The sequence below is a fragment of the Chelon labrosus genome (assembly GCF_963514085.1).
Source record: "Chelon labrosus genome assembly, chromosome: 20".
NCBI lineage: Eukaryota > Metazoa > Chordata > Actinopteri > Mugiliformes > Mugilidae > Chelon > Chelon labrosus.
Window position 1 is genome coordinate 6502369 of NC_140353.1, and position 14330 is coordinate 6516698.

Consider the following 14330-nt stretch of genomic DNA (forward strand, 5'->3'; position numbering starts at 1 on the left):
TGGTAATTCAACCGTAGTGGATTAAAAATAAAAGTGTTTTTGTTATTTAGCCTAGGCCGCTGAGTAAAATGGGGTTGTCAAAATAATAGAAACATGTATCATACAGCTTAATAGTTCTACAAAATGCGGAAACACAGCTGCATCAACAGCTCTTCTCTGTTATTTTAAACTAAAGTTGAATCCCACAACCTTCATGAAAACCTGACCTGATTTAGGTCTGTTGTACAAGAACTGTGGAGTAGGCGTGCAAATAATTTCTTAATGTTTTTACAACAGAGAAAATCTGAATCCTTATCACGGGCCCACTTTGAATCATATTTATATAACAATAAAAGCTGTAGTGGTATAATTGCTCCATGTGATATGTTCTACTCGTAAACACGGATTCAACTCTGCAGAAGCCTCTCCCACTGCTAGCAGAAAAAAAAAAAAAAAAAAAAAGAAAAGTTTCAGCTATTTCCTCGGTCCTATAAATACAGGAGGAGCGCACATCTGCACTTCACAGCGAGGCGTGGTCAGTCAGAGCGAACAGGTGGGACAGTCAGTACAGCTGCAGGATACTTCATCTACCTTCTCTACTTTACACTCACACACACAACAGCAACAAAGATGCCCAAGTGCCCAAAGTGCCAGAAGGAAGTCTACTTCGGTAAGTTTACCATTTTCATTCATTTATTTCATTTTATTTGCAGGAATATCGCTTGTTTCTATTGCGTTTCCTGCTTTAAGAAAGCGTGGTTTCTGTGCGAGGAAACAGGAAGCTGAAGATACGTGACATGCCGACAGACGCGTGCCTTTAAGCTGTTAAGAAAGTTTCTAAATTACTTAGTAATGCATGTTCATAATTAGGTAGAACTTACAGCAGCGTGCAGATCAGCCGTGCTTATGGACATGCAGCATTAATATCATGATAAAAAAATAAAAAAATACCCTGCTACAAGTGTAAACGACGTTATCTTGCAGAATGGCTTCTGTCAGTGCATTGTTACCGATGCATCTGTTAATAGTTGGGTGAGTTGTTGCTGATGTAGCTGCTTTGTGAGCAAAATCAGCAGCTACAGTAGAAACAAAACTGCAGTGGAGAAAATATTTTCCACTGCAAGTTGCAGAAAGTAAAATTACCACTTAAATACAGTGTAATAAATAAAAGAATAAAGAAAAATATGATAATATCACACTGATTTGAGCAATTCTGCAGGCTAGTTTGCTTATCATACTGTTAATGAATGCAGGAAATTACTTACACTTGTAATGGAGTGTATTTCCCTTAAACGAACAATCAGATTATTGCTGTTTTGTTTTGAATTAGCTCATTTTATCACTCTTTGTGTAGTTTAGGATACTAGTATCTCTAAAATGCATGCACAGCTACCACAATCTTTATCTTAAATGCTTTAAAATACTTGTTGTGGAGTATAACGTGCAATATCTCACTCAGAAATAGAAGCATAAAGCAGCAACAAATTCAATTCCCAAGTAGTGGGTAGCCTATAACTGTGGTGCATAAGAGTGTTCTACCGGTATAACTGGACACGTTTAACTCTTAATCTAGACTCTTGTTTTCCTGTATGCCAGCATTTGTGCAGCCTCCTAAGGACACTGAACTCTGTAACCGTTCCTTGTTATCAGGTTACGGTGGAGTCTAAGATCTTTGCTCCCGCTAGTAATTGAGTTGTCCTCCTCGATGACTGATGAGCGCCCTGAATAATAACTAGACAGAGCAGAGGAAGCAGCGCCTCCGCACAGCCTTGTAGGTCCCCGGCCGTCAGAGCAGGGGACTAATTACGGTGTCCAGGGGAAGAAAGGGACAGCTCCATTTTATTTGCGTCTTAATCCATTTACCACACCGCCCTCCGGCTAGGTAGTTTAATAAAATGTTCTCCGGAGAGATCTACAGAGGCCGAAGCCAGTTCAGTCTTTTGACTGTCAAGTCAGATGAATGGATCGTGGGACTGGGGAGCCATCCTTTCCATTCTCCCTTTTCATGGATAAACTCTCCCCTACTAGCCAACACAAGCAAACTAATTAGCTTCAGCCAAAACAAGCCAAGAAGTTATTTTCCATGCAGGAAAAAAGGGGGAAGTTCATTCCCAAAATGTCGCTCAGGGAAAAGTAGCCTGACACAAAGCTTTGTGTTCTTTGTGTGGATGCACCAATTATTGTCTGCATCAATTACCCACTTCACCGCCTCTTTAAACTGTGTAATCGTCTCCATCACGTCTCACAACTTCACTCCCCTCTCATCTTCCTCTCCTGCTGCTCATCTGTCTTAAAGTTTCTCAGCTCTCAGATGGAAACAATCAGGCTACCGCTGCCTGCTTGAATGATGGCAATCCAAAGTCTCGCTGGAAAGTTTTCAAACTATAGGCCTAATACGTTTTACAAAGAGGGGAATGTCTTGGAGCAGCTTGAGAGCGTCAACAGAAGCAGTGTCTCACAGAATAAAGCATAAACCACAAACCTGCTTTTCCAGTTGTTCCCACTGGAAGAATTTCTTTTGATAAATGTTTTTAATATCTCCAAACCTCAAGTTCACCAACTTTAAAGAAATATTTTTTGGGGGAAATATGCCTGTTTGCTTTTTGATTAGAGAAGAATGGTACCACTCTTATCCAGCAGCAGCTACAGCCAGGAAGCAGCCTGGCTCTGTCCAAATGTTAATGTTAAAAGACCCCAAAATACAAAATATTATTAATTTGTCATTGTAAAATACACCGGTAGAGAGATTTTATCACTTATTGACAGGGGCAAAGTAGCTGATTCCCTGTTTCCAGGTTTACTGCTAAGCTAACACAATTAGCAGACAACCTTTAGCCCTGCTTGAGCAGCGGCACGCTAGCCTCGTTATGCTAACCAAAGCCGACCGTCTGTTTGTGTTAGCTTGATATTTCATGTACAGATGTAACATTGGTATTAACTTTATTGAGTTTAGTCCCAAATTGCAGAGCTAGCCCACTTGCTGGTTAGCTTAGCTTATACTGGAAACAATTAGCAGCTGTTGTTAGCTAGTCTGTGCAAATGTAATAACTGTCTCAAGGCTTTATGCTACACTAAGCTAACATCAACAGAAGTCAGCTGCAGTTATTTCTAACTAGGCTAGTCTATCTTGAGTTAACAATAGTTTCCAGTTTTCATGCTAACACAGGTTCATATAGCTTTTGAAGCTTTACCGGTGTTAGCTTGAACAGAGCCAGACTATGAATTAACTAAGTTTATTTCCAAAATGTGAAGGTAGCCCATTTTTCTTAAATAGACAGCAGCTAGTTAGCGTAGCTTGGACTGGAACCAACTGGAACCAATTAGCGGCTATTCTTAGCTACTCCGTCCAAATGTAATAACTGTCACCAGGCTTTATGCTAAGCTAAGCTAAGCTAACATCCCCCTGGCTGCAGAATGGTGTGAGTCTAATCTAATCTAGTCTTATTCACAAGAAAAGCAAACAAGTTTACTACGATAACCAAGACTGCTCTCTTACAAGCGTCTCCATGAATCATTTGTGGGAGGGAATGAAACGGTGTGAATTTCCATTTGGGTTTGTGTGTTTGTTCACACTGGACCACTTCCATAACAGTCCTTTCATCGAGACTTAATTTAGAAAGCAGACTGTGTCACTCTTCAGTCCGTCACACCCTATTTCTGGTCATGTCATCAGGTAAAATAAATCGTGCAAAAGAAAAGCAAGTGTATGAGATTCATATGTACGACATACTTTGATGGGGCGTCACAATAGCTGATCTGTTTGGACTCCATTACTTCAGGTCAGAGTTCAGTGTTTGTTATCGGAAGGACAGGGATTATTTTGGGGTTGGACTTTATTGTTTGATGAAGCTGGCCTGAGAGACTGGCCTCGCCTTGGAGCACTTTCTCTGCCTCTAATGCCTGTTGCGTAATCTCGTGCCACATCGAGTTATTTTTAGGAAGGAAGTGTGTCATTTCCTGACATTTTGGATACGTTTGGAGGCCACTGACTTCAACAGTTATTTTCATTCGTTAGTGCGTCTCCTGTCTTTTCTGACCTTGTGTAACGTTTTTTTAAAAAAACCAAAAAAAAACCTGCAGATGTTATGGCTGTTATGTGCTCTTCAGCAACCACAAACTTTTACTTTTACTTCCCCATCATTTTGTGTGCTTGGCTTTGGAGGTCACGTTGCAAGCAACAGCATTTTCCTGCATAATCACGAGTCTCAGAAATCATATTGTCCACTAAGGGACTCAAAACACAAGACTGTTGAGTCTGATTCATTCCCACTTTTACTGTCCGTCTCATGGGTGTTTACAGATCAGCCCTTGGAGATAAAGACGGCTTTTATCAGAGTTTATGAGGCAGGAGGAGTACGGATTCCTCAAGGATACTCAGTCCCTTTTTCCCTTCTCAAGTACCACACCCAACAATATTCTCAAGCTGATCTTATAGAAGTATATCTGATTAAAAACAGACTAAAAATCACAGCACATTGAGCTCATGCATGCCTTGCAGATATGACCATGTGACACATCCATCTCTTCTCCAGACGACAGTGTCTGTGCTTGTCTGTTAAAGTTACAGGCGTTTTTTTTAAATTAATTGTTTGTTTTGCAGCTGAGAGGGTGACATCCCTGGGAAAGGACTGGCATAGGCCCTGCTTGAAGTGCGAGAAGTGCGGCAAGACGCTGTCGTCTGGCTCACATGCAGAGGTGAGCATATTAGTGGTCTTTCTAATAAATAAATTCAATCTTTTTTTAGATGTTTTTGGCATTTAAATAACAAAACGTTGCTTTTTACAGCATGAAGGCAAGCCATACTGTCACAACCCCTGCTATGCTGCAATGTTTGGACCTAAAGGTGAGCGTGTCCTCCACAGATAATCCCTGTCACACATGAATGCACTCACTGTTACCTCCTCACATCACAATCATAATATGTAAAGTTTTAACCGCTCTGAAAATATGAAGCTTGGTCAGACGCCCAGTCACCTTTGTTCCTAAGATTCTTATAGCTATCTGATGGCTGTAAATGGTCCTATCAAAGCACACATTATCAGCTGATAGGATTACTCGCTCAGTAAACCAATATCCTGCCTCAGATTACTGTTGTAATTGTTGGCCATTTCGCTTTCATGAATTTTAATTTGAAATTCTTCCTCTGTCTTTGTCCCTGTTAGGATTTGGGCGCGGTGGAGCCGAGAGCCACACCTATAAATAGACAAGGTACGGCTGGCGTGATCGATTCACGTATTAATTTGCTTACATTTGTTCCTGTCACACATTTTCATTATATTTACATAGACCTGGACGGTAAGCAAATCCATACTTGTACTTTGCCCCTGTCTGATGTGAGTTTTCTTTGCTTTGTCTGCAGTAAAAATGTCTCCTGGAAACTAGATGGAAGAAGCAAGCACGCTCGGACGTCACGTTAAAAAAAAAAAACAACAAAAAAAAAAACAGCAAACCGACGTCAGAGGAAGCGTATTGTGCCCATGTGCTGCTGTTATGGGTTTCTCATTTTTGTATGTCCACAATGTTCAATGAAGCACTTGATGTCCTGTTATTAAGGGGGACAGTCTGATTAAACACTTTGTAAAATTTCTTTATTGTCACTTTGTGTGATTGATTTCATGTCCCAGTTCACATTTAATGCTTTTAAACCAGTTTTGTTTGCTAAAATACTCCACTTCGGACTAATAAAGGTTTTCTTATTCTTATTCTTCCACTGAGCTAAAAGAAAAATCTCCATGGTTGATCCCTAAATTAACATTATATCTTAGTGTTTGTTCAGTAACATACATCAATATGATGCCAAGCGGCACCTTTCTGAAAGATTTGGCTCGCGAGGAAGTGCCAAAAACCGCAGTTCCTCCTGTGGCCACTAGATGCTGACTTCAATAGTGAGTCAATCGTAAATATGTGACATCTGTATGGAGGTGAATTTGTATACAACGCATCCGCTTAAATCATATCAAGGCTTAAAATGATGCATGATTAAGGGTGTGGCCATTTGAGTTAGAAGAGGGTGTCGTCATATGATGCTAGCTCTCTGCCTCGGCATCACCCTCAGCTCCAGTTGTGCTTCGCCCATTTTTGTAACGGCTGGGCGTTAGCAGTTCGAGACGACGGGCTAATTAGGATCTTTTTCTCATTATTTCAAGGATTTCACTCCAAAAAAAATGTAATCTTATAAATGTATGACAGTTTGGAGAGACGGAAAAGTCTAATTTTTGATTTGCAAAGACACATAAATCCAAAGGGTGACATGTTAATGGGACAAGATTTATTTCCAACATGGTCTGACTATGACATGAGAAACCAGAACTAAGTCAGTGCAAACTAAATCAAAAAATAAACAAATGCCCACATCATTTACACTTAAATACAGTTTTATGTACGTAAACCTTCACCATAGTTAACCCACTTTAGCTTTATTTCAAGGTTAAATCCGTTCTAAAGCTGTTTCATTTCACATGTGGTATGACTGAGTGAATATTTTTAGCAGGACATTTGTTATACCCGGGTCGTGCTCATGATGCATTGTGGGTAGTGGCTGAGCCTCAGAGGCAGCTGCGGCCGGCGTGAGTCTTTGCAGATCACACCAGATGCTTCCTCCTTTGGTTCTTTCTGGGCCAGTCTGTTTCCAGTCTCTCCGACTCTGCAAGGCCGCCCCTCACCGTCCGTGAACCTCGCAGCCACCGCCACCGCTGCCGCCGCTGCTCCCCCCCCACCTCCGCCTTTGTGCCCTTGCCATCGCGGCCTAACGGTTGCTGCAGCAACAGACACAAACAAGCCCCAACAGAGAACCAATGTGCCCGTCTGTCTGGCCGTCACCCTTGTCTGTGCAACAAAGACGCCCGCTGTCGCAGGAAAAGTCTTGACCAGAATGAAAACATGCAGAGGATGTTTGGCAGCGTGGCATATTTCAGCTTCTTCTTAAAAATGTCTGTGAAATTAAATGCAGAAACAGCTTCTTCTTCATACATTACACTCAGGGCTGTGATAGTAGTCCAAGTTACAAGCTATGGCTTTGGCCTGCGGTTGATGGGTTTTTAACGAAGTTATCATTTACATATCTCAAGTAGTAAAGTAAACAATGGACAGCAATGATATCTGATGTTCATGGTTCCCAGAGAAAGAAACCAGTTTTCTGAAGCGTCACCATGAGGTTCACATTTGCATACAGGTGCCTGAAAAACTCTTTAATCCGTTGCCCAAAAAAATTGGTACATGCATTTGTCTTCCTCTTAGGTGCTAATTATAACCACTTTGCTGGGTTCTTAACTTCTCCTCTAGCGCCACCATCAGGTCAAAGTTTTCACAGCATCTGTTCCAACTCATGCTAACATGCTAAACAAAGTTAACAAAGTGCTTTTATACCTGCTAAATATCAGCACGTTAGCACTGGCAGTGTCAGGGCCTGTTAGCATGCTAATGTTAGCATCCAGTTAAAAGCAATTACATCCTGACAAAGCTGCTAGCTTATCTGTAGATTGTAGCTTTTTTTTTTTTTGGTGCACATAGCTGCAAGCATCTGCAATTACCAAACAGTCTATTTATAGTTTTAACATAACTTTTACTTTCTTCTGGTGTGAATGGTGAAAATGTGCGTGGTTTAGAGACAACCAGAAATAACGATATTCATCAAATTTTGAAGAATTTATTTCAGCAGCGCGGTTTAATTACAGTTTTATGGAGTGGTGTAAATGCATTTTTGCAAACTTAAATGGGATAAAATTAGATTAAAAATAGGCTTTGGATAGAATAATTGACCAGTAAAGTGTCTTAAACTTAATAGGAAAAACTAAAGTGCGGGAGAAGAAGTGTGTGCAACATAAATAAAAGATCTTAGGGTTTATATTCATATTAAAAATGTATGCAGGCCGTGTGATGTTTTCAGCAGCACATCAAAAGTAAAAGAATAATTATGAAAAATTGTTTCTTTTTGGAAAGCAGGACTATTTAAGATTCTTTTCTCTGTGTTGACATGATTTTTGTTTTCCTCTGATATCAGTACTTCTCGTTTTGTCACGCAAATATCTCTCCCTCAGCTCCTTTGTTTTTTTGCACAGGAAATACCACGCCGTCGTCATGGTGATGCCTCCAGACGTTTGGGTTAAACCTGCGGCCTGCATGAGTTCACAGCTCGATAGCGAGCGCGATAAGAGGTTCTCGTGGCTATTATTACAGCTAAGGCTCTCTGCGCGCACAGTAACTACACATTAAGAAGAAGCAGACGGCAGATGTATTTCTGGCTCCTTCCAACAGCACGTACTTGACTGAGCATAATTTCCTGACATGATCATAACGGAAGCATCGTACAGAAATTGGACGCATTAATAAAGCACTCACGTTGACCTACACCGCACTTAAAGTGAAGTCTTCGCCATTTTCCTCTGTCAAGGAGGAAGGGAGGAAGCTGGAGTAATTTGCCAACAAAGACCTGCTGTGTCAGCGTGAATCATGAAGCTGTTAAATTACACCCGTGAACCTATTAAGGGTTGGAAAATAAGCGTCTCGCAGCTATAAATTAAGGCACACTCACCTGGGTGGGCAGGATTTCACTTAATGAATGGTTTGACTCTCTGAAAAAGTCCAGTTCATCTTTATGTCATCTGACAGAAGTTTAGTCCAAATCATTTGACAGTAAAATATAACATATCTGCAAGAATATACGTTCCAAGACTTTGCTTTGTTGTGATACTTGATGTAAAGACAGTGAGATGCGGCCTGACAGGAAATATTTAATGTCCAACAAAGGCTAAATAGGGGTTAAATAAAGAAGAAGTAAGAAGTATTGCACAGCAGTGGAGGAAGCTTTCAAATCCTTTACGAAAGCAAAAACACCAACTGTAAAAATGCTCCTAATTTAGCCTATTTTATTATCATATTATTATTACTATTATTACTACTGATGCACAGATGAGTAAGAAGCTTTGTAGTTAAGGTTTCACAAGATGGAAACATCCCTGACTTGCACGAAGCAGAGCATCTCCAGATCACCCGAGTCAGGATGATTATTAGCGCAGCATGTCTGCTCTTCCTGGTTTAATGTCCATCTCATTAAAAGAAAAGACAATACGTGAGAGAACACAGCCTACTGATGGAGGAATAGCAAGGATGTTTCATATCCTCGAGCCTAACGGTGAATACGTTAATCTGACTCAGATGTGTGACGCCAAGGACCTCTGCCAGTTTATATATGGACCGGTTTATGAATGAACACACACACATTAGCCACTGCCAGCGTGCTAACATCTGTTTTTTTTTTCTTCCTACCAGGCTGGAGCACTTAAAAAAATTACAAAGTGAAAATAATCTTTAAACTGTGAGGAATAATTTCCAGCCTGGTAAACCTGTGTGATTTCAGAGCGTCAAAAAGAAAGACGCGAACAGGAAATCAACCGTATACTTTTCACTGCTGGTACAAAACGTCACAATATTTTCTCACTTGTTTCCATTCGTTTGCTTTGGTGGAAGTAATTCAGCCAATGTTAGAGTCATAAAGAAAAGTGTTAAAGCAAAGTATTTGATTACGTACGTAATGTAAAGTTGGCTGAGACAGTAGCCGCAATTTGTGAAATATGCTTTCCCAACCTAAAATAGATTTAAAGCTGCACTGAGTTAGCGTAGCTTAGCATAAAAGCCTGGAAACTTTAGGGAAAGCATTCAACAAACAGGTGGTTTTATAGTGTTTGAGATGCTTTTGAAGCAGCTAGGCTAGCAGTTTCCCCCTTGTTTCCAGTCTTTATGCTAAGCTAGGCTAACCTGCTGCTGGTTGTTCATCTGTCCACTCAGGCATAACATTATGACCACTGACATGAGAAGTAAATAACATTGACCATCTTGTGACAATTCAGTGTTCTGCTGGGAAACTTTTGGACCTGGCATTCATTTGTGTGGATGTTACTTAGACATGTAGCACCCACCTAGACCAGACCAGGCACCCCAACCCCATAGCAATGACACTCCTTGATGGCAGCAGCCATCCCCAGCAGGATGCAGCCTGACACAGGCACACACACAAAAACGCACAAGCAGAAGTTGTTGCCTCCAAATCCACTAGATCCCAAACTGATCAAGTATCTGTGGGATGATCCACAGAGGCCCCTCCCCTCAAAGGCCCCCAACTAACATCATTCTGTTGCCGGACACCACAGGACACCCATGTCCATCCTCTGATGAGTCACAACTGCTTTGGAGGCACAAGGGAGGCCGACACAATATTAGGAAGGTGGTTTTAACGTTTTGCCTCATCTGTGTGTAACATCTTGCTTTGAAAAATGTCTGGGAGGGCCTGAGCCTATCCCAGCTTGCACTGGGTAAGAGGCGGGTTACATTGTTGTGAAACTTGTAAAACAGTTCTTGCACAACCTCATCTTGAGAAATAATATCTCAGGGGGGGGAGCATCTCTGAGCGGCCTCTTGAGTGTTGGCTGAAGGTGTCAGTCCAGATGCTCTGACCTTTGTCAGGTGTTGGAAGGATGAGAAGCCGTGGAGTTTGGTGAGAAGAACCTGGCCCTCATCTCCGTAACTCAACACCCGCGACTCCCCTCTCTTCTCATATCTCTTCTCTTCGCCTCCTGCTGCTTCCTCTGTTTTCCATCTTGATCCTCCTCAATCCTCCGCCCCTCATCTCATTTAATAGGATTGAGCTGGAGTTGATTAGTGCTGCTGGATGTATCTGTTTCCACTGCAGTGCTCTGCCTCGGCACATGTGTATAAATAAACCCTCTGGCGTTTGTAATTGCTAATAAGGATCCAATGTGTGTGTGTGTGAGTGTGTGTGTGCAGAGGAGATGAGCTGCTGCCATGAACGCTTGTCTGGAAGCCAGCTCCTTGTAAACACACGCAGAGAGACGGGATGTAGCAGCCACTCCGAGCCCAGGAGGAAGCCTCAGTGCTGGGGTAGATAATGAGGCGGGCAGGTCTGTGAGCCTGGATCTTAGGAGGAAGGAGGAAGAGAAAAAAAAAAAACATCTTGGTGCATCAATCATGGTTATTCCCCCTTGTTTAAGCCAAAGTACAAAAGTCTGGCAAACATGCTTCAGTATGCAGAAACAAGGGCTTCAGTATTAGAGGTCTTCACACGCTGTTTACTCTCCTCTCCTTGTCTCTTTATTGAAAACCGGTGCTGAAACAACAGTTTAAACAAATGAAATCAGTCTACAGCAGTGCATCCTGGAAGCTGCAGTAAACACCAGCATCCTAACAAACAATGATAGCGTTCAACATCTTAATTTTGCACGTGGGGATCTAGACTGCACAAATTCTGGTAGAGGAGCAGACTTGGGAAAACGTAGAGTCACTGGTCTGAATCCCGTCTACATCCACAGATGGAGGGACTTTCAGAAGGATGTGGCTGTGACTTTCTGAAACCAACAATCACACCAGCTTCATGCCACACTTCTTAAGCTGCTGCGTGACTTCGAGAAAAGGAAACAGCTTTTTAACACGTTAGTTTTCCGCTGCGAGTGTGACACCACTTGCCATAAACCCGCAGGCCTCATTCTCAGCAGTATATCTCAGCAGCTTTAAGGCATGTTTATGTAATAACGTCTAAATTCACTGCAGATGTGTAACAATTAAAGACTGCATTGGAGTCTTGTCTAACAAAACTGTGCACTTTTAGAGTGACCGTCGCTTCAAATGATGCTTGCGTGGATTTTATCTTCACCCTGATGCTAGTAAAGGGAAGCTCGGCTGAATCCCCATTTCTCACATTTAATGCACATTCAGGTTTCCGCGTGGTTAGCATGCTCTCTCTGTTTCCGTGTGGCGAAGTTGGACCTAAATGCAGGACGCAAACGGGAGGCATAATGACTTTAATAAACACGAGAAAGGCAGGGCATCCAAAAACTACAAAACAGGTGAGGACCAAGACAAGAATTCGAGAAGCGTGAGGACACAAACAGCAAAACAAATAAGGGGTAGCACTGCAGGTGACTTGACAGAAAAGGGAAAGGCGGGGCTATATATGCACATTAATGGGTTAATGAGACACAGGTGAGACACAAGGTGGAACCAATCCAACAATCAAGGAGGGGGGAAACACAGGAAGTAAAGCAAGACAAGGAAGAACTTTACAAAATAAGAACAGGGTCACAGGAAATATGTTCCTACGAGGTGCCTCTAGGGCGGCGATTCCTCACAGCAAGAAGGTTCTGGGTTTGAATCCAATGGAGGCCTTTCTGTGTGAAGTTTGCATGTTCTCCCTATGGTTCTCTTCGGGGAATCTCGTCCAAAGACATGCTCGTTCGGTTAACTGGCGATGAGTGTGGTTGTCTTGTCTCTCTGTGATAGACTGGAGACCTGTCCAGGGTGTACCCCGCCTCTCGCCCAGCTGGGACAGGCTCTAGTCCACCCCCATGACCCTTCACAGGACAGGTGGTTACAGAAAATGAATGAATGAAGGTGCCTCTAAAGGAGGCTCCCAGGTTCTACAGGCTATTAGCCTAGCTTAGCTTCAGCTACACAACTAACTCAAGCCTAATGAGAATTGCATTAATTTTGCAGCTATTTCCTCATAAATTCATTTTTTGACTATTAAATTTAATGGCAGTAATTCCAACAGTTGTTTAAATCTGATTTTTTTGGACTGTTTGAATGAAAAAACAAACAAACAGCACATCATTTTTGCTTCAATGGAATCTGTCAGAGGTATAATTATTCTAATTAAACATTAACCATTGACCTGAAACGATTCCTTTCAGCCACTGTTTGGAAACATTTGCCTGATATTCGCTGCTACATTTCACAGAAACATTTCCTCGTAGTGGATCCAGTCAGGATTTGGCAAGATCCGGACACCGGCCTGGGAGTCATCACATCACGCCTCCTCCTACACTGATGATGGCCAAACTGTACCATGGGGGGGGGGGGGGGGGGAGTGTTTGGTCTCCAGAAAAATCCCCACATTCATTTCCTCTGTTCGCTGGCCACATCTCTTGTCGCATGTTGTCTGAGGATTTGAACCGATGTAAATAACCTGCGGCCTCTCTTTCTCTCTCTCTCTCTGTCCATGTGATGGATTCTCTGCAGGACCAGATACTGTACAGTTCATCATTAAGCTGCGGGAAGAGTGTAATTTTTCAAACGACGCTGAAAGACGGAGGCGAATGAGTTTTGGTGCAATTTTCTGATTCAGTGATTCCCACTTAAAAAAACTTCCAAAGCTCTGATCTCTAATATTCTCCAGCTGTAACACAGAGCCAGATAGAGTTTTGTTTTTGCACTCAGGATCCATCTCCTCCCTTCCTCTGCCTCCTATTTGTCTTCCTCCTCCTCCTCCTCCTCCTTTTCTTCCTCCCACGGTATTGGAACAGGCAAAAAGAGTACGCCAGGACACATCTGAGCCGCATGCTGTTCTTGTTTGCCTTTTCCAAGATCGCCCTGCTGCTCGCCCTGGTGCTAGTGGGAGTAGGCTGCTCCCCTCGTCATTTTAACTCCATGTTCAGATCCCACTACACTACAATTATCTCTTACGCATCCCACATGGTCCCAGTCACATACAATCAATTTTTCGATGCTTTTTTTGCCCGTCAAGGAGGTAAAACGACAAAAAAAAAATTGGAAAAAGAAGCTATAAACTGAAGATTTTTCAAAATAAGAGACTTTTCGAGCAGCAGTTTGTACGTGAATAACTAGGAACATGTTTCTTGACATAAATTAATCAAGTCAAGTATCCAGTGAAAGCTTAGCAACGGCTCACACCTGTTTTCACCCACCCCAACTGTGGATGACGGCCGTCTTAAATCAAAACCCTCAAACCAGAACACACCACACTGTGTGTTCAATTATATTTCGCATGCTTTCGCAACTCTGTGCAGCCCTTTGTTGTTTTTAAACATGCTCAGCTTGATGGTGCACTTGTTTTGAGGCGAAAAGAACATATTTAGGCTCTTCCTCATTTCAAATCTGACGCTTTTCCCGAAGATTATTTATGGATTTTGTGTTTAAATCATTTCCACACAAGTCTATGATCAGCACGAGAATAATGAGCTACGACATGGATTTGTAAATGTCATAAAATAAGATGCAAATTACATAAAACACGCAACCAGATTAGATTTGTGAGCTTAAAATTACAGCACGAATAAAAAGAAACTGTAAATTCCTCTGAGACATGTTTGAATTTATGTTCTTTATAATAAGAAACATGATCAAACTCTTTTATATGGGGGGGAGAGAAAAAAAAGGAATCAAACTGCATCACAGCACAGCTTTACTCCGTTACAACAGCGCCCCCTTCTGCTCTTTCGGCGCATGTCAAGCGCTTGAACTTCTGCGACGGTGCTGCCCCCTGGCGGCTCCCAGAGGAGCAGCAGCAGCAGCAACAACAACAACAAGATGGCACACACGAAAAG

At 42.1% G+C, this 14330-nt stretch overlaps 1 protein-coding gene across 1 annotated transcript; it reads left to right on the forward strand.

The window, feature by feature from the left end:
* The first annotated feature begins 489 nt into the window (after positions 1-489).
* On the forward strand, positions 490-5566 carry crip1 (cysteine-rich protein 1). The gene is made up of 5 exons (XM_084568725.1): positions 490-649; positions 4580-4674; positions 4765-4822; positions 5142-5187; positions 5339-5566. The coding sequence occupies exons 1-4, from the start codon at positions 610-612 to the stop codon at positions 5180-5182; spliced, it is 234 nt and encodes a 77-aa protein (XP_084424851.1). The 5' UTR covers positions 490-609; the 3' UTR covers positions 5183-5187; positions 5339-5566.
* Positions 5567-14330: the final 8764 nt, after the last annotated feature.

Bases quoted from the DNA above. Each gene is read 5' to 3' on its own strand.
- crip1 (XM_084568725.1), top strand. From the start codon at position 610: ATGCCCAAGTGCCCAAAGTGCCAGAAGGAAGTCTACTTCG. The intron at 650-4,579 runs GTAAGTTTACCA...TTTGTTTTGCAG, and splicing joins CCAGAAGGAAGTCTACTTCG to CTGAGAGGGTGACATCCCTG. The intron at 4,675-4,764 runs GTGAGCATATTA...TGCTTTTTACAG, and splicing joins CGTCTGGCTCACATGCAGAG to CATGAAGGCAAGCCATACTG.